Below are 21,503 nucleotides of genomic sequence, written 5' to 3'. Positions count from 1 at the left end.
TGTATGTGTCGCGTTTATACCGAGAGGGCCACCTCGGTTAGGACGATAGTTGGGAGCCAGGGGGGAGAGCGGTCCCGGAGGATCGTTGTCGGCAAATGGTAGGGGCGGAAAGAGGGGGTCGTGCGAGAGCGAGAGGATTCGAGAGGCTCGTACATCCGATCGAGGGAGATCGAGCGATTAGATTCGCGGGGTGGCAGAGGGGGAACCCGAGGGGGGGCCTCGAAATGATAGATACGAGGACGGGATAACGCGCTGGACCCCTTGCATCTACACACGATAGCCTCAGTTTCAGTTCGGTTACTTGCTCCTTCTAGCAGTAGATAGTGGTGCGCTTCTTTACATTCTAGAGGGAGAGGGTGAGATAGATTAGCAGAGAGCAAAAAAAGAGAGACGAGTTGAGGGAAAGTGGACAGGTGAGAGAATGCAATGATACTTTAGAAAGAGAAAAAAGAGAAAAGAAATCGAGAACGAAAGAAAGAGAGAGGGAAAAAGAGAAACGGAGAACGTAACAAGGGTAAGGAAGAGAGCAATTACGAAGAAATAGAACGTAAGAATAACTCGGAGGGGTGCAAGATTACGAGCGGACGACGTTCCGGACCATTTCATCGAAGATATCCACCAAAAGACTTCAAATCTGTCCTTTATCTCGCGAATATCTTCCTGATCTTCTTCATCATCCCTTGTCGGTGATGCATGCGAGGGGATGACTCACGACGGTGATCCAAGACGAGAATTGTGAAACGCGTTATTTTTAATAAATACACGCGTAATATATACATATATATACACATATCGTCATGGCAGAACGGAGGTGACCGGATGCCGGGCGGTGCAGTGATTCGATTGATTCGCTCAAGAGTGTTCGTGGCTTCCACCGAACTTCCGAGTGCCGCGTTAAGTGAATGTACGTGTACGTGCGTGCGTTTGTGTCTCTTGCTGCGTGCGTACGTGCGTGCTTGCGTGCTTGCGAACCAGCGTCAATCGGGGCCTTATACAGTGATCCCTTAGGCACTCTTGTGTACGTGCGGCTTACGAAGGAAGAAAAGGCGGTGAGTTTATCCGAAGTGGTCTATCCAAGAGAGCATCATCGTCGTCATCATCGTCGTCATCGTTCTCGTCATCAGCCCCATCTGCGCGCTGTCGCATTTCAATCAGCGTAGCACAGAGGAAATGACAGCCGGACGCGCGCGCTTCATTGAGCTTTCTTCGATCCTTGCGATAGGGAATCGCAGGGATTGATCGATATCAGGGTAAGACCGGATGATCATTCATTCATGAGGCTGAATAGCAATTACGAATTTGGTGATTTAGCGACAGATTTTTCAATCGAAATATTACATTATTTTAATGCTGACTGCAATTTAATTAATTCTCCGATTCCAATCATCATTATATGATAAAGTTAAAAAATATTATTAGTAACAATTGATTACTTGAGGATTTTATACATTCAAATAGTATAATAATAGTGAATAAAAAATAAGCTATTAATCTCTTAAATTATCTTTTGATAATCGAAATAAATAAAATATGAAAATATAAAATATATGAAATCAATATAAAATATATAAAAATGGAGTACATTATGTCTTTCATAAAAATGCTTATTGATAGATAAATATTTCATATTAAATAATCGAGTCATCGAATTATGCGAAACTATATTATGCAGCATTAATATTAATGACACTACACTTTCTTGTTTAAAAATATGCTATTATGTCCAAAAATTCTTCCAGATATACGAAATCTCCTTTGCATTTGCATTTCACAACAGGTTCGATCAGTTGAGATCGCGTCAGAGAAATCTACGTCATAGTGAAGCACGTCATCTCCGCTACCATTTCTCTTATCAGGCATAGCTATTATACAATCGCTAGTATAGACACGATTACAGCCTTAATTTTGTCAGGTACATAAATATGGATGATTCTTGAAATTGATTTTAAAAATCGAATTTTCATACAACACTCATAAATATTTATCAAATAAAATTATTAAATTTGTCACGATGATAATTTTGTTAAATTGGCAGATTATAATTATCTATAAATTATATTTATAATATTTGAAAACATGTGTGTGAGTGAGATTGCCAAGTCTTTACAAAGCAGAACGATAAATTTGTAATGTTATTTATAAATTGTCTCTCTTTTCATTTTCATTGTCGCAATGCAAAAACTTAAAATGCACACAAAAAATTAAAAACATAATTTCCTCATTATTTCCTCGTACATCTTATAAATAAAACATAACGTAAAATGCATCATTTATACATATATGCATTGCATCAATAAAAATTCAACCTCCATCGAGAAAAGCATTTAGTTGAAGTTCCACAAACTAAGTAACATCTTTGCAGACTTTCAATCATCTTCGATAAATATCGTTATTGATTTTATTGGATATTATAATGAGTAACGTTGTTGAAAATTTGTGACAATGACATCTTTGAAAGTATGCCAAATTTTCACACGTCTATTAAACTCAATAAAAAAAATGTAAATGCAATTTTCAACATTTCTCCTGTTATTCTTACAATATTTATCGCGAATATATACTTTAATAGTCATCTTTTTGATGCAATTTAACAAATATATTTCCTTTTTAATTATATGAGTTGTAAAATTTACATGCAACAAATTATGCATTATTTAATTATGGATTATTAAACACATTAAGAAATTAGATATTATTAAAAGAGGAAAGTATAAATAAAACTTTTAGCGAGAAAAAATTAAAAAAAAAAACAAGAAAAATATGCAATTTCTGTAAAACTGTAGAAGATCCTACGGCATGGAATGTGTAAGAAGTATCGCGTAGGCGCGCGGATTCGCATGCGAACACGCAGATGACAAAAACAGCGGAGACGATGAAGTGGGAGATCGCGCACAGGGAAGAAAGAGAGGGATAGGCAGAATGCGAAGGCGTGCGAAACGGAATGACATTGTTTGCACTCGTGACGTCATCCGTAATTGTAACGAACAATGAGAGGCGCGAGCGTGCACATGCGTGCGTACGCACTCGCGTACCGTATGTTCTCGGAGATCTAGGATTACCTGACGCCAAGTATAACCCGGTAAATAAAAAAAGCGTCAAGCTTTTGTGTGTGTGCGTGTGGGATTACAAATTGAAGAAACCTCCTGCGTAATTAGGATTTACATACGTTATGTGAAGACACAATAAGAGTATGATTTAATTATCTATTATTGTTCTACTTTCAAAGAAGGAAATATTTTATGCTTGTAAAAAATATTGATAAATATTATTGATTAAATTATTAAATTATCATTATTGATTATTTTAGTAGGAATAAATTATATTATTAATCAATATTATACTGTAATAAGAATCGAAATCTTGAACAAGATGCTATTGTTTATTGCTAATTGTTTTGATACAGAACAGATTACAAATTAATTTTACTTATCTCGTACAAATTCTAATTAATGGAATTTTGTTTCAGTTGAGGTTGACAAGAGAATATGAATTTGATTTATTGACGAAAACAAGTTAAGCTGGATCCGCTTGCCATTACAATTCTCTAAAGAATAGCATTCGAGTTAAGTTATGACGTTCATTCAAAATACGACAATTACGGAGCAAATGGATCAACTATTTTGTATGCATATCGTTATCAGTCATACGAAATTATACGAATATGGCGTACCTTATTGCATGCAAAGTTACATTATCAGTTTATTTATGAGATTATTAGCTTCGATTTATAAAATCACAAACATTTTATATCATCAAAAATTCTTCAAATTACTTGCAGACGATCACGCCACATCCTAATAAAAACTCGATAGGTTGTTTCCAGAAGATAATAAATAAAATCTTGGCAATCTTGGCATTTTAAATCTTTTTTTCATCTTTATCAGTATTTGATGGGAGAAATAACAGTAAAAGAAAAAAGATTCGAAGATAAGATAGAAACGTGTGCACTACACGATGGCTTGATTATTGACGATTTCGTGACAATATTAATTTGTCGACAAGCACGTAGGCATGTCATTAATGGTCTTATCTTGGCTATAAACTGTACGATTATTCTCTATTTTGCAGCATTTCGCTATCTAAGTACAGCTCTTTAAAGTCGAATAAAAAATGAAATAAACAAGTTTAGAATATTTTACATTTTTCAGAATTATCATTACACAGTTCAATATGAAATAAATTTCAAACATAAGAATAAGAACGATCATTTCTCAATTTTTTGATGAAAAAACACGATTTCAACTTCCGAATTTTTCTATCATATCACAATTTGGAAAGATTTTAAAATTGCAGAAAAGAATTAATTTAATATATTTTATCGTATCATAGCTACTGTACATGATATATTAAAATTTTGGTTCCAGTCAAAAATAGATACCTTTATCTGTTTAGAATTATTTTTGTGTTTTATTAAAACTTTTAACTCTTAAAAGATATTTATTTCATTTATAATTGTATTTATATCGATTATAATTAATAAGATAGTCATTAAATATATAGTCTGTTGCGGGAAAATTTGCTGACTGAAAACCTATTTAAATATTTCTCAATATATTTATTTAAAATTAAGGGTTTTTGCTTAATATGAATTTTCCAAATTTTAAAAATTTTAAATGTTGGAATTAGTAAAAAATCTGATAATTTTTTAAATTTTGACATTCGTTATATTGATTTCGTCACTTTAAAAATGTTTTGACATTGAATTCGTATTCTCTAAAAATCTGGTAAATTATGCATTATTTTATATATTACAAGATGAGAAATATATAATAAATATTATGCATCTTACAGAATTAAATATCAAAGAGTAATAAATGCTGAGATCGTTTACGAAATACAACATATAATGATAAATGACATTACATAAAAAAAAAACATATATGTAGATATTTTCTTTACTTAGTAATTGATAACAACTGAATATATATTAGCTATAGATACGCACAATATATAAATAAAGTTACGCTCGCATGAGATTCTTACATCTATAAAAAATGTAAAAAAAATTACATTGCAATACGCAGTTAATTCATTGCAACTCATAGCGCCGGATGATCGTAATTTACGAACGAATTAAAAACGAACAGAGAAATATGTTTATTTTCCTCTACTTATCATAGTCCGCATCAGGTGACGTAAATTTGAAATTGCATGTTATTATTATCAATTGCCGATAGGAATGCATTTCTACAAGTCGATGCATTTTGTTGCGATAATGTTTTCTGTGATTCTCGTTATTATTGTATTTATTCGATATAAAATATCTGACATTTCACCTTTTATGAGAGTACATATACATTGGACATAATAATTCATGTTAAATTATTCTTTTATAAAATTTAACTGAATTTTATGTGTGTCAACTGAATTTTATATGATTTTTCGATTCTAAGAGGAAGGCAAAGATTCAATCAATTTTTATTAATGATTGCAGAAACCACTCATCTTTAAATAGGCACGCTATTAAATCATTATTGTATGAGAATCTTTTCCTCATATGTAGTTTTAAACTTGCTTCCGCATTCCAATTTTATATCTTATTTTTAAAATCTTGGCGAAGAATTGGTCTTTCTTTGTCTTATTACTTAAAAACTTGTGCTTTATCAAATTAAAAAAAAAGATTAAATACACCCTTTTAATTTAAAGGGACAGTTTTACTACTGTAGGAAGAACGCGCAATTCTTCTAACGCCAAGTGAGTGGAAATTGCATTCTGCTCGCACTGTTGCATCCACACATTCCGACGCTGTGAAAATAATGCAACACATCTCGACTCTGTGAAAATAATGCTACGAAGATAATAGAAGATATGCGTGCTCTTTTGTCGGAAGACGCGAAATCGAATCATTCCTGTTTACTTCTCACATAAGCGCGCTTTTATTCATCTCTCTTTTGTTATTTTAACAATTTTTCCGGTACGCGTGTGTGTGTGTGTGCAGATTTTTCATATTCTATCGACGCACTTTACCGATGATCTAATTGTGGAGACCCAATCTAATTAGGTTAATAAGTTCGAATAAAAGCGATAAAAGCGCTCGGATTTTTTATTCATCATCCATTTACGTTATAATGCGAGATATGAAGATCGGGATTTAAGAAGCTCTCGATATATTTATGATTAATTAGAAATTTTTTATTAATTTATTTTGAATGTGTCTAAAGAAATACTTATATTTATGATTTTCTAATTTCGATTTTTGTTGATTATTTACGTTTTTAGATATATGTTGAATAAGATTAAATTAATTTTAATTGAATTAATAAAGCAGATCCATATCGCAAATAGTATCAGAGCGATGTAGAAATGAATGTTATAGATGAAAAATTAAAATTTCAACAAGATTATTTACACTGAATTTAAATTCTTAAGTGGATATACATAAATAAAATTTGAGGAAAACCTTATCGTATTATACAGATTTAAAAAAATGTAGAGCTCATAAGTAGTTATAATTGACGCGTACAAATGCAAACAAATTAATATCCTGAGTAATAAATTGTGTAAAATCCCGATCTTGAGAAGCTATAAGAATCGTTCCTATAATCGAGTGAATAACATAAATCTTTCAAAGACCTATACAAGTTTTATAACAGTAAGAGGATTTCACTATACTTTCTCCCGAGGGAAAAAAAAGGATGATGGGAAATATCCTTACGTCAACGTCGAGAAATAAATCCCCCTTGCTATTATCGTTAGACGATATTATTCAAGCCTCAGAATTTTTTCAGATAACCGCCTCGCGATTCTAACATGTTTTTCCAGAGAAACGTTTCTTCGAAGACGAGGGGACGCGGAATTGACCCTCGTGTCAGAATCCGCCGGCCTTATCTCCGTCGTGACGATCGTGCGCGTCGCACGCGGAAGCTAGCGAATAGCGAGCACTTACGATAGCGTGCACTATGAAGGGAATTTCGTTTGCAGAAAGAGAGAAGGAGAGAGAAAGAAGCGGCGAGGCGGACGAGCGTCCGGAGACTGCGGGAACGCGCTTGACCGAGAAGCGACGACGGCGGCGACTCTCGATCAGCCGAGAGAGGAGGAGGCGAGACCTCGACGAAGATGATGTTCGGTAGGATTAGACGAGAGGAGGTCTTCTCCGGCAATGGCTGATCGCCGCGATGCCCGCGGCCTATGAGTCGCTCTATCGCGCGGACGACGAAGACGACGACGACGACGACATCATCATCATCATCAAGTCAAGAGCCGAATCCGGGATCTACGCTGATCCCGTGATCGCGATCGTGACGTAGCGAGCGGACGAGGAACGCGGAGGATGAAGGGACGGTCCCTCGTAAACGAGGAACCGCTGCGTTGTCGCGAGTGAGTCGCGAGCGGTGTCGAGAAGTGTCACAGTCGCAGCAGCCAAGCTGCAGCGAGAGCGGCGAAGCGCGTGTCGAGGGAGAAAGAGATAACGGGAGAGTCAAGTGGACGCACGTCACTTCCGTAAACAATCATGAGGGTGAGTGAACGTCGACCTGCGTAGTGCCGTGAACGAACGAATCGGATCTTCAGTGGAAGAAGTTTGCGTGATCAGACGAACGATTCAGGAGACTCGCCAAGTGCGAAGTTCAATATTTGACTTGGGCTACCTGTGGTGATTGTTCGAGATAACGATACTGTAAAGACGTGGTTGTCAAATGTTTGACGAGAGGATCAGTGAAGATTAACTCGATTCTCTCGAGATAATAGTGGTGGGGTGAAAGTGAAGAGTCGCGAGTGAAAAAAGACCGATTGGGGCCAGACTGCGTGATCAAGTGAGTTTACTTTTTCCTATTCTTTTCATTTTATCTTCAAATTTTCGCGATTAAAACACGATTCGTGTCCCCTAAATGAAGCGTCAAGGACCAAATTGATCGAGCGCGATACTCGGCGCTTTTGATAAGCTCTCGAAGGGGATTCGGTCGGCGCTGGTCAGACTCAATAAAATCGAACTCTCGATACGACATGAGACATGAAATGCAACCCGCTCGTTCCAGCCGGATGGAAATCGGCATCTCGATCCCGATCAACCGCGATTCGCTAATACTCTTAATGATATCGTGCGCGATCTTGGATCCTCAAACGACCAGATTAGCGTTGTAATACGTGTCCGAATCGTGGAAAACTCGTCGCTCTCGAAAAACAGGCCGATTCGACACGCTCGGGGTTACATCCGATCCAGTGTCCAGGCGGCAGAGGGACGGCAGGAGGACGAGGAGGCGAAAGAGGAGGACGAGGACGAGAAGGTGGAAGAGAAGGAGGCGGGGGTGGAGGTGACGAGAAGAGAGCAGGCAGCGCCAAGGAGGAGGAAAGACTTCCTCGGCGCGCGGTCCAACGAAGACGGGCGGGAAACGTGCGTTTGTAATTCGGCGTGGCTGCCTTCGAGGATGAGCGACGGCGGTCATGCCGTGTAATTCGAAGGTGTACCACGCATCGTGCACGATCGTCGCCGTCGTCGTCATCGCCACCACCGCCGCCACCGCCGCCGCCGCCGCTACCACCGTCATCGTCGTGGTGAAGCTGAGATTGAGACACGGCAGAGTCGCAGAGACACCGCCGGAAAGATGAGCTCGATCGACTTCGACGAGGTGCTGGTACACGTGGGAGAGAAGGGCCGATACCAGAACATCATGTACTACTTGCTGTGCATACCCGCCACCCTGCCGGCCGCCTTCTTGGCGTTCTCGCAAGTAAGCGCTCCTGTCTCTTGTTATGATGCTTCGTTTCAGGAGATTTGAGGGTAGTTGCAGAAACCAAGATTGAACGCTGAATGAAAATCACAACTTAATATTTTTAAAAATTGCATTCTTAATTCAAGTAAATTAAGTTTCGAATATATGAATATTTCTCTGAGATTTTTTTAAATATAATTAAATTATTATATTAGATTATTATTATACAGATTATTATTAATATTTCGAAATTGGTCGAACAATTTGATAATGATTTCTTTTTGATTATTTATATAATATGATGGTAAAAATTATTGTTTAATATTCTATATTGAAAAATTTTACAATAATTTATATCTTGAAAAAACGTAAATTGCGAAATTACAACGCGTAAGATAAATAAATAGATTTAATTGGTAAATTGAAGCATGTCGGTATAATTAACATCGCAGTATTAAATTATGTCAACAGTTTTGCAAACAGATAAAACATAGTTACTGCTATTACGTGTGCATTTTAATGCAGAGAAATTTCACGAAAATATAATTTAATGCATAACTTGACAATTTACTCTCTTGAAATATAAAATGTATGAAAACAAACAATAAATTAATACGAATATCGCAGGTATTTAAATTCATAAAATATCAAACGTATTTATATTGAATTTCACGGAAATAAAGTCTATTGATGATGAAATTAGGTTAAATCGAGGCAATATTACAAACAGTATCAGATAGATGCGAAATACATCCGATATACATCCGAGTCATCACACATTTTTGACTTAAGACTCGCGCAATTTCGGAACAGGTGTTCGTGAGTGCCTCGCCAGAACACTGGTGCAGGATACCGGAGTTGGAGAACCTGACGGACCTGATGTCGTTGGAGGAGAGGAAGGCGCTCTCGCTGCCCTACTCGGTCAAGTCTGATGGCAGAAGGGTTTACTCCAAGTGTCAAATGTACGACGTGAATTACACGGAGATAATCGATTCGTGGCTGCAATACGTCGATGATCCGCAGAACGTCACTGACGGCACGTCGCTGTCGACCACGTCGTTTCGTCCGTCGACGAGCCGATCGCCGCCGGTCAGCAACCCCGACTGGCCGATCAGCAAGTGCCGGTACGGATGGAACTACGACACCAGGGACTACGACAGCACCCTCGTGACCGAGGTAAACTCGACTTTCTCTCTTTCACCTCTCTTTGATAGAGAGAGAGACAGGGAGAAGGAGAGACTGCATGCTGCTCGCTCGTCGAAGCGACTGTTTCCGTCATGAGGCACTCGAGACATTCGTGTCTCGCACTGATTGCGTGTGGGCAATGGCAGTTTCTGCGGATTGTTTGGATGGCTTTAATGTAAGAGAAAATCCGAACGCTAATTTTTAAATTTCATTCCTTGATAAAGAAAATAATTACTCTTTACGATGGATAATCGCGTAAACAATTCAATACAAGGGATATAAAACTATAAAAATCAAAGAGTATACATTCTGCGTTCTTTTCTCTTACAGACATGCCTAATTTGCTAGTAATAATGTTGTTATTGTTATGTGTCGTTATGCAAGTGTAATATATGTAAAGAATTTAAATCATTGCGGGTAATTTCGATTTTACGAGTCGAGTGGCCGCTTAATGCGTATTTCTCAAATACAAAGTACATGCCTATAAAAGAAACCTGTAAAACGACGCGTAATAATGGCGACTATAATCGCTGAAAAATTATGAAATGTCGATTTACTTGTTTCCATCGTCTATCGTTAAATTGAAATTATTCAACTCGCATTAATTTACTTCTTCTTCCTCGATAACAAATTAATTTTATATTAATAAAATTATTTATAAAATTATTATAAAATTATTATAAAATTAATTTTATAATAATTTTATAACGATAAAGATCTCTCATTATATGCTTGAAAGATGAAATGAGGCATTTCTTTTTTCGCAAATTCGCAAAAAGAGAAAGAAGCGGTTCTCTCGCGCGAGTAAGGAACTTCGGTACATTATAGCGCGAAATATGGCACGACGATTTGCTTAATATTCCTACATCGGCCTTAATCGTCATCAGCGAATTTCTTCTTTGCATAGCATCGGATTTCACCCACGTCGCCTTGGCCTTTGACTTCGTAGCGCTGTCCCAGTGACGATTGTGCATCGCGCCGAGCTTCTGCGGTCCCGTTCGCGGAACGAAATTACGTGTCTCCGTGACGATCTCTCATTTTTCCGTGAAGTATTTGTCGACGATGATGGGAACGATTGGCGCGAACGGATTAAACGGCGGAGAGCGGATTACGCGCGATTAGGTCCGATTAAGCGCGATATCGTGAAATCAAATGTTGAGAGACGTATCATTCCCGCGTTTATTATCTCACCGCGATTTCCATTATTGTCGTAAAAAAAAGCTCCCACCGCTAGAGGATTATATTAAAAGAGGAAATAAGATTTTTCATGATGATAGATGATATTATTCAGCACAAAAGTAATGCTTCTTAAGTATCGAATGATGAGATTAAAGAAGGAAATTGGCCTATTAAAGAACAGCGTGTGTTTGCAACTAACTACGCGAAGCAATTTTTCCAACATGATGTGTGAGATTAAAAGTGCGCAAAATTAACATGTCTCAAAGCAGTCTTATTCCTCAGCGATTCGTCACATCCTCTGTCTACAACGAGAATCATTCGTCTCGCTTGCATGAAATCTTCATTGTCGCTCGTAAACATATTTATTATGAAGATTACGTTTCCGCTATCAAGTGCGCAAATGCAAGAACGATATTTGAGAAAATGCGAATTATGCACTTTTTACGTTTTTTTTTACCGAAATTGTTTCATATAATATAGATGTGGATCACTTGTGACGAAGTGAGATTTTATTTTCGATTGCACTGTCTCGTCTTGCGCTATATTTATAATTTCACATTTTGTTTTCGTCGCAAAACGTCACACATCTTGCAGAAGACCAGGCAAGTCCGCGTTTAATTTGCAAGTCAACACCACGTATCGCGTTTCCGAAAGAAGTCATAACAATTTTCCGCCGTGCATTTAAATATTGAAGAAAACAGCTGGGCCTGGGACTGGGTAAACTTCGCTGTCATGTAGCAACAGTCGTAAGTGTTCATTAAGACATTATTAAATTGCCACAATTAGACAACGCGACATGAACTGTTGACGTAACGGGGATCGCAATGCACGGGGTCGAAAATCTGAACGTGCTTTTTGTGTTCCTCTTTTCTTTTATTCAATTCTACTAATCTTATTAAACCGATTGAATCATAATTTTGTAGCGGGCATCGTTTAAGATTTAATTATTGACTGATGATGAATTTGAATATTGATTACGATATAACGGCTATAAAATTTTGCATAGAGATAATGCATAACTGGAAATTTCACGGCAACACAAATCCGCATTATCGAAACAGCGAGACAGGGATGCATTTTTTAAAAAGCAAATGCGTCTCGAAATTGTGTGGACTGTATTTATTTTGCCTATCTATATAGTCACGGATATTATCTGCGCGAATTCGCTCGTTTATATGACGTCGCTTATGATAAATCAGAGAATTATTATTAATTTTCTCCATGCATTCCTCAAAATATCTGATAAGCGCGACGTTAAACCTATCAGTGCATCGCATTTACGTTTATTGTATATTTTTGTATATTTGCTCATTCCCTCCAATGTTTACGCGCCCCGTTGTCGTTTTTATTCAGTAGAATTACATGAATTACAACCACTGCATTTCCGTCCTTTTAATTAATCATCCCCAAAATTTATTTAACCGACGTGAAATACAACAACCGAATTTAGCTCTCTTTTGTAGAGAGATTTAATTTAATACGATAAACGTGCGGGAAATAAATTTCATTTATTTGTAAATGTGTCCCATGCGAGATGCTACATTATTATCGAATTAGGGAATTAAATTATTACTGGAATTGTGAAAAATTCATCGCTTTTACGGTTTTTCGGATTTAAAGAAGATTATTATATATAACAATTTTCTATAAATTATTATAAATGATATATGAAATTTTAAATTCTAGAAAAAAATAACTGATAATTTGCGTCATCGATGACATAAATAATTGATGAGTAAATTTTTCGAAATCTCGAGAAGAGTAACGTTTCGCGTTAACGCACCGGATTTCTAAGATACCGTCAAAGGGTCGATTCGCGAGAATTCAACAACGAGAATCATCAACAGGTGAACAAGGTTGATGAGCGACCGAGTGACTGGCCGATAGGTTGCAGCTCTGGTGGCGTCAGCAATTGCCGACCAATTTACCTACCCCCGCATCCGGTCATGTGATATGTCACATCAAACGCCTCGTACAAACTGCCAGCTCTCTTCATGTAGAGGGTATATGTTCCTACGTACTTGGTCACTACCGGATTCAACGTGACAAGCTTCCGTTTTTTTTTCTTCTTTTTCTCTCTTACTATCTCTTTATTTCACATTTTCACGTGTTTTTTTTCGCTTTTATCTTTTTTTATTGGATATTTAACAGGATATAGTACAATTTGCATTTTTAAAGATAACTAATGATATTATTAAATCGATGTGCAATGTGTGTGTTTATTTTTAAAGTGTCATTCGAAATTTTCCAATTATTTAACTTTTTTAAATATTTACTTGATTAGCATCATTTAATTAGCACATTTCGTTAGAACGAGATGAAATTATTATCTTGAAATGTTTATCCGATTTAAATATTTTTTTTTCGGATGTGTTTGTTTATATATTGGACGAGGGAGAAACAAGAGGCCAGCATGGCAAAAAAAACGCGTGGGCATTCGCCTTGTATCCTTTACTTCCGATCCGATGATTTATTGTGCTCGATTTAGGAGCTTCACTCTAATGACACTAGGCCGCACGAGACCGCGGAACAGGTCATTGTCTTTTCCGTGTCGACATGTGACAAGCGGCCAAGACGAATATACCACATATCCGCCACTTCCTCTCTCCCTCCGCCTGGATTTAATTTATAGCATGCTAAAATAATTTATATACATATTTCGTAATTTATATCACATTTATGCATAATTTACATCGGTAACCTCTGCTGTATATATTTATAAGGCCATTATAATTACAATTAATTGATTTAGCCTTTAAAAAATATATTTTCGGTAATTCTATTATCGTAAATGACATAATAACACCGATTACATATAAATTATCTTTCATTATTAGTATTATTTTCCGCAGTTATTTTTTTATACATTTATAAAAAATAGCTTTTGCTAACTTGTTACTTGCAGTAACTGGACAAATTATTTTCTAAAATTAATAAAGTTTTCTCTTGCTTGTTCTATCTTGATTTCTCGGACTACCGTCATTTTGAATATCACGCGGACCAGCGAGCAACTTAATGGATTATGAATATGCATGTATGTATGTGTGGATACGTGAGAATGCTTGAAAATCGCTGACTTTAGATTGATGTTCAATGATCTGAATAAAAAATCCTACATTAAAACGAAAGCATAGACGAAATAAATTACGAGATTCTTCATCTAAATCAACAACGAAAATAATTTAGACTATAGAGATTAAAAACATCCATTGCACAAAAAAATTAAGTTATTTATACTTTGTAACAAACACACAAATCAATCATACGTAATATCTTTTCTAACAATAAGAAATAATTTTTAATATATGTTTTTTGACAAAGTATTTTAATTCATTATGTGAAAGGTACATCATGATTATCTCGTAATCGAAACAAAGCATAAAGCAAAGCAAACATCATGGAAATGATAAAAGGGGATGAATAAAACGAACAAGTGCAACATACGATAGAAAATGATAACGATACAGAATGGAAAACGGAAGGGTAGGATTTACCTCTCTTTGCGTCATATGTTTGCGTAAATCCGAGACGTGTAAATTCGCGGTTCGCGTACATCGAGTTTATAAATAATGGATGTGATCTTATTGTTACATGAGTATCGCGTGATGAATAGAAACTTTTGAGTATCGTGCTATTTTTTTGAAGTTCAGTGTACGTGGAAAAATGCATCACAGATTCCTTTATCCTTAATTTGATTAATTATTACATAATATTTTTGCGCAACTTGACGCGAAGTTTTGTTATCAGTCATATCAGATGTTTCTTTGCACCCCCTCTCTTGTGATTCATATACTTTGCAGCAAATTATATGTAATTATGCCGTATGTATTTTATTCGACTTCAATATCGATTTCGAATCTGTGCAATAAATTGCATAAACAATCGCTAAAGCGAACGGTATCGCGGTCATATCAATATCAAGTGATTTCAAAGTGTGTCAGGGTGACAAAATACATATTATGTGTTATTAATGTCCTTATGGGCGGCGCGCACTGCCCTTGACAATAACTCGATAGCATCATCAGCGGGTGCTCTTCTGTCTTTCCGCGCAATTTATCTTTTGCGCGTTTCGCACAGACCTCGAAAGTCCGTGAGTGGCAATTTGCTTAAATCAAACTTCGTGTCAAAGCCATTAAAACGTACCGACAGACTTTATTTGTCGAAGCGCTAATAGGCACTCGATTAAGAGATTTCGTTTATTCAGCTCGGACGTGGGTTGCTTTTGCGAATAACATTAATTATATATCTTTACATCGGAGCATGTCAAAGACGCAAATGCAACTGCGTGTACGTTATCTTTTAGGGAGAGGGGATTTTTGAAGAAAATACGCGTGATTCCCTATTTTTCTTATTTTATTCCTTATTTTTTTCAAAATTTTATTATTTCGCGATACTAATTTCGGATGCTAAATTATTCTAAACTGTTGTAAAGACACTCTTTCTTATAAAATTGATTGAGAATAATAAGTATTTATCAAAGGCATCTCATTGGAATTTAATTATCTTTAAATATAAATTTATATATATGAGAACATATTTCTTCAGCCACATTAAAAATTAAAAAATCTGCGCAGTAACTCTTATGCAGTTTATGTAGCTCCTTCAACATCATTCGGAAGAACAAGTTTCTTAGAAAATGTAATTTTCCAGAACATATGTATACACAATTCTTTAATTAGTATCATATTAAAATGCAGTGTACTCAGTGTAGGCGTCTATCGTCATCATTTGCATTGACAAACATACGCTCGTTGAGATGATCGCGTCGGTTTCGCCGCGCGAGATCGTGCACGAGAGAAAGAGAGACAGGGAAGTTTAAAGGGCGCAGAGGAAGGGGGACCGTGTTCCTCCTGTCAAACGAGGGTGATGGACACCTCTCACTGTGGGAAGCTTACCAATACACCTTGGCGTCCTTCGGACGAACACGCGCGTCCGCATGCGAGCTTGCAATTTACATGCAGACCTCGTACACGTACACGTAAGCGTGCTCTCCCCACTCGCGATAAACACGAGCGCATTTACGGCGGTAGCCTTCCGCGTGAACGCAACGAGATGAAACGCCTCTACCATCGCGCTGTACTGGTCCAGCGCAGCATCCCCTCCGCCCTCTCCCTCTTTCCAGCTTCCAACCACTGCTCCATTCTTCGAAGCGCGCACGCGGGTGCGTGTGTCATCCAGCGATGCTGGACCGACGAGCAAATGACGATCAACCGAATGACGCGTGTGTTCACACGCGTGCGAGCACGCAATCCGGTTCGTCGCTAATGTTGGCGCACAGCCCGCCGCATGTACGCCATTGTAGCGGCTGTTTAGAGCACTTTATGACGTTTACCGTCAATGTCAGCGAATATCTACCATGACTTTGTAGCCAATCTGTGCACTTATGAATTTTTTTATTTAACTTAAATTTTTTATATAATTTTAAAAAAGTTTTCATATCAAATTCTAAAGTACAAGATATGTCTGCATATTGGAAGCTTAGATTATCATCCTAGACAGCCATATGCTACATGAATTTTTATAGTATTTGTAGAATGCGAGTTCTAATTTAATTTGAAAATCTCTTTATTCTAATATTATAGCACTTGTATTCTTATATCATGACGCAAATTGTAAGATACATGTCGATATCTTTATAAAATTTCAAAATCAAAACAGTTTGCAATTGAATATCATGTGTATTATATACATATGTGTACGGAAAGAACGATAGCGGAGCAATGACTTCTTCGCTTCCCGCGATATCGATTTATCTTCTCGAGTTGTTATACATACGTCGATATTTATAATCTAGTCAGTTGTGAGAATTCCGTTCTAATTGTAATCTTATTTGTATAGTAATTTTTTTCATACTCGACTGTTTGGCGTTCGATTAGATAAGCGAAGTGAAAAAAGCTTTGAAACGCTTTGATTAATAAAAGCACGCATGCTTTTCTCGAATCAATTATTATCAATTAATAGCACACATAGTTTATGAATTATTTTTATTATAACTTAAACATAACATTAATAATATTTACGCTTGATATTTTTATATTTTATTATTTTTCATTTCCATATTTATTATTGTTATGCCACTAATTAAAAATTATTCCTTTAATTGATTTCCTTGGTTCATTTTCGCCAATATGCAAAATATTAATATTCTTGTTGGCGAAGTAGTTTAATGGCGTTCTATATCCACATAGCTAGATCTGGTATGTGACAACAGCTGGTGGCCTTCCACGTCGACGACTTTCTTCTACGTGGGAAGCCTCTTCGGTAACGTTGTGTTCGGTTGGATCGCCGACAAATGGGGCAGAAGAACGGCTTTCTTCGCCATCCTGTTTCTCGAGGTGATATTCTCCATTGCCACGAGCTTCAGTCCGAATTACGTGATCTACACCGCGCTGAGGACTGTGAATGGTCTCTTTTTTCCTGCCATTTATCAGATACCTTTTATACTTGGTACGTTAATCACACATATACTTTAATTATATATAAAATTTAATTAGTTATATATAATTTAATTAGTTTAATCAAATTTTAAGTAAAAATGTTACTTAAAAGTTCGAGACATATTTATGATCCATCATAAATATGATGTATCATATCACAATTTATAATTTGACAACAAATTTTAGACAAATTTGTTGAAAAAATTTAATTTTTAATTTTATATACATTGTGTACAGAAACAAACATGTACGATTAAAAAATATACACATATACAAAATATATATCAAAATATACATGTATATTTAAATATGCATAAAATCATAAATAGATGTATGTTTTGAATTATTTATTCGCAAATTTAAAGATCATTTAAAAGCGAACTTAAAACAAAAGAAGGAGAAAGAATCAGAAAGATTGCAACGTTTTTCTTGTTGTAAATGAAAGATCGACAAAGTGATCCTTCTTCATGATAAATTTCATTACAGCTCTCGAGCTGATGGGACCAAGATATCGAACATTTGCCGGAATGGTAATATGTATGTTCTTCGCTACGGCAATGTCTCTTCTGGCGTTGCTGGTAAGTATCCTCGTTCATAAAATGTGAAAAAGCAAAGTACAGGAATGTACAACAATGTTTTTCGTGATAAAAATCTCGACGTCGCGACACTCATATGATCGCGCGAGGCGACAGCTCGTGCACAATAAACTTAACGCGAGGGTACAACGCGGATCATTTTGCAAGCGATCTATCAGCGTGCATCATATGGTTCCAGCGTATGCAAATGCGAGTGATTCGCTGCATGCAAATAGAAACATTCAGATGTTCCTGAAGTGACGTGCGTGACAGAGATAATAAATTCGAAATAATGTTTTCACGCCGAATTGCGTTCTTAACTCTAAATTTAACAAAAGTTAAGATATTATAAATATAATTAAGATAAATAAGATATTATAAGTTAAATATTTTAACAAAAATTAAATTATTATATATATTAAAATTATATGAAGAACTATATGAAAAATTGTATTAAGGAAATATTCATAATGAAATTCGGAAATATTTATGTGACACAAAAGAAGCAAAAGAGATACAAAAGATTATTTTTTGTTTTCATTCGCTGGTACATGCTTTTATTTTTTCTTTCCGTCAGGGATATTTATTAAGGCACTGGTACACCTTATCGTTAGCCACATCGGTGCCTTTCATTCTTCTCTTCAGTTACTACTGGATCATCCCCGAGTCACCGCGGTGGCTTCTTAGTAAAAACAGAATAGACGAGGCGGAAGTAATAGTCCAGAATATGGCGAAAATTAATGGCAAAAAAGTGCCTAAGAACTTCCTCAGGAAAATGGAGGTAATTTTGTTTGATATTTAATTATCACAATACATATGTCCTCGCAAAGTTAGTTTACAATGTATATAAACAATATATCCTATTTTTTTCACTCTTTCAATATAATCGAGAAGATTGTATGAAATTTAGCGATCGTTATTTGTAGATAGAAATATTAAAGAGGCAAGGAATATCGTGTAACGGTAAGAATTCCAACGATGGCAGTATCGACATCGAGAGCGAGAACAGATCACCGCCATCATCCGCGACTCCCATGGACCTGATTACGAATCCGAACATCAGAAAAAAATTCTTCATTCTCGCTTTTGATTGGGTGGCAAATGCGGTGGTGTACAACGGACTGTCTTACAACACGACCAATCTAGGTGTCTCCGATTATTTGGCTTTCTTTATTGGTAAAATAATTCTTTTCTCTAGATTCAATTATTATAAAAATTTCATGAATATATCCGAAATTTATGAGATTTTTTTATGTTTATTTTCTACAGGAGGTATCGTAGAGATTCCATCGTACTTCATTACGTGGTACGCAATGGACAGATTAGGCAGACGATGGGTACTATGCGTGACCATGATGCTGGGTGGTCTCGCTTGCGTGTCGTGTATGTTCGTGCCCGAAGGTACTTTGTCGATTCATCTCTTACTCTAATTCAAATCTCCAATAGAAAAAAGAGTAATTTTCTTTCCCAAACAATTCTATTCTTGAGATTAATTCAACAATTCTACTCTCGAAATTATTATTAATATTTTTTCATTTATATATTTTTAATTATTTAAATTTTTATCGTATTAATAATAGCGAATATCTTTAAGAAGCGAAAATGCAGAACGACACAAAATAAATATAAATGTGTAATGCTATTACTCCGCGTTGCTCATCTCCATATTATTTGATTATCTCCGCGAGATTGAATAAAAATATTAAGCCGAATCGCGCTTCTGCGTCACGGCGGCCTCAAACGTCATTAGCTTATTGAATTCGTCATGATATTATCATACTCACACACGTTTAATATGAACGTGAATTACCGCCGTGCCGACGTCACAACGTTTATGAGTAAACGTTCGACCTGCTTATAAATTAGTTATTATCCGCACGTATAACTTCTCTTATTAGAAATCAACGAAACGCAAGTGTCAGATTTTTGTCTTAAAAATGAATCAGCGGAAGAATTTAAGACAATGAAATGTGCAGTTCTAATCAAGAGAGATTCAGGGAATATATAACTTATATACAACTTATAACTTATATACACGATCGGTCTTTGTCGCAGCAGACGCGGTCTGGGTGACCGTAAGCCTGGCGATGATCGGGAAATTCGGCATCGCTGCGTCCTTCGCTGTCTTCTACGTCTTCGTCGGTGAGCTACTGCCGACCGTGCTAAGGTCTCAGGCGATGGGCATAGCTTCCTTCATCGCCGGCATCGGCCTCCTTACCTTTCCCTATATCGTTCATTTGGCGGTCTATTCGAGAGTCTTACCCCTGATCGTGATGGGCTCGCTGAGCCTTGCCGGCGCCTTCACTTCCGTATTCCTGCCGGAAACGCTCAACATCCACCTGCCGCAGACGATCGAGGAGGGTGAGCAGTTCGGGGCTGATTTCAAGCTGTGGTCCTGCCCGACGATACCAAAGTTAGTAATCTCGATTACGAAAATTGATGGCAAGAAACAGAATTTCTTTTCAGGGAAAAAATTTTCAAGGAATAATTTCAACGCAATTAAAATTATATTTTCCTACAAACTTGTTTTATAATTATTTATGCTGTTATCAAATTAGTCTCAATAACTTCATTTTTTTTAACTTATCAAGTAATATGATAAACAGTAAGACTGATTTTATTCGATTAATGATCTCTTTCGTATTTATTAATTAAGCAAATTGATATTGGCTTCAGAAAAGGCAAGTCCGAAACCGTGCCATTGAGGTATCTGGTGAACGGTGGACCGGGTAGTCGCTCGTCTACCTCGAAGATCGCGACACAGGAAGTCGCGACACAGGAAATTGCGACTACATCGGAGAGCGAGAAACTAGCTGCCGTACTGCCTTCGAAAGAAGAAGAGGCGAGGGACTTAAGCGTGTCCAAGGGAGAGGAGATGAACATCGAGACAGTTGTCAGGTCGAAAACTTCTAGCGCGATAGTGGAAGTGAACGTGTGCCGAAAGTCGCAATGAGCCGAAAAAAAAGAGAAAAAGAGAAAGAGAGAGACAATCTTATAAGTTGATTCTCTTTACAAACATTGTGTTATATAATTATCAGTATAGACACACACGCACATTGTATTTATTTTTCCATTTATTATAATGTACTTCCTTTGTAAAACCTGCCTGAGTTTGTCGACAACAGTGGCACGGCTCGATCCTTGTTTCTTTTTCTATGCTGCAAGAAAGTGTCCTATCGTCGCGATGTATGCGTGTGCGTGATTGATATGCGTATGGGTTCAGGATCAATGCCGTGAGAATTTTAGAGCGTAATGCCTATACTTTTTTATGTTTTTGATTAGACGTGGATTTTGCATTTTGTCCTTATTAAACAAATCTTGTTGTGATTTCAATTAGCTTAAATAAAATATCTTAATACCTATATCGATGCGAGGATTGTGATGAGATTTTCCGAGAAAAATCTTATCAATCCATGCATGATCTATATTTTACACGCATTATAGCTCAAATGCTGAAATAAAACACATTTACATCGTCG

The 21,503-nt window shown here is 36.6% G+C and overlaps 1 protein-coding gene across 4 annotated transcripts; it reads left to right on the top strand.

The window, feature by feature from the left end:
- Positions 1-211: 211 nt before the first annotated feature.
- On the top strand, positions 212-21,386 carry LOC145964224 (organic cation transporter 1). 4 transcript variants are annotated; one of them, XM_083086707.1, is made up of 11 exons: positions 2,811-3,188; positions 3,467-3,562; positions 6,922-8,666; positions 9,462-9,824; positions 17,201-17,459; positions 17,936-18,027; positions 18,602-18,805; positions 18,951-19,200; positions 19,294-19,425; positions 20,080-20,437; positions 20,701-21,386. In XM_083086707.1, the coding sequence occupies exons 3-11, from the start codon at positions 8,541-8,543 to the stop codon at positions 20,975-20,977; spliced, it is 2,061 nt and encodes a 686-aa protein (XP_082942833.1). In that variant the 5' UTR covers positions 2,811-3,188; positions 3,467-3,562; positions 6,922-8,540; the 3' UTR covers positions 20,978-21,386. The 4 variants fall into 4 exon arrangements, with proteins under 4 accessions (XP_082942834.1, XP_082942833.1, XP_082942835.1 ...); XM_083086708.1 differs by lacking the exons at positions 2,811-3,188; positions 3,467-3,562 and adding an exon at positions 212-1,250; XM_083086709.1 differs by lacking the exons at positions 2,811-3,188; positions 3,467-3,562 and having other exon boundaries at positions 6,584-8,666.
- Positions 21,387-21,503: the final 117 nt, after the last annotated feature.

This window comes from Camponotus vicinus, unplaced genomic scaffold (assembly GCF_025532165.1).
Source record: "Camponotus vicinus isolate PSW18456_S1 unplaced genomic scaffold, iyCamVici1.0 SCAF_13, whole genome shotgun sequence".
In the NCBI taxonomy this organism is placed as follows: Eukaryota; Metazoa; Arthropoda; class Insecta; order Hymenoptera; family Formicidae; genus Camponotus; species Camponotus vicinus.
The sequence above is the reverse complement of the archived record's forward strand: the minus strand, read 5'-3'. Positions and strand labels throughout refer to the sequence as shown.

What these genes read in the sequence shown, in the direction of transcription:
- LOC145964224 (XM_083086708.1), top strand. Translation starts at nt 8,541, where the DNA reads ATGAGCTCGATCGACTTCGACGAGGTGCTGGTACACGTGGGAGAGAAG. An exon ending in CCTTCTTGGCGTTCTCGCAA is followed by an intron (nt 8,667 to 9,461) that starts GTAAGCGCTCCT and finishes ATTTCGGAACAG; the next exon opens with GTGTTCGTGAGTGCCTCGCC. An exon ending in TGTCTCTTCTGGCGTTGCTG is followed by an intron (nt 18,028 to 18,601) that starts GTAAGTATCCTC and finishes TCTTTCCGTCAG; the next exon opens with GGATATTTATTAAGGCACTG.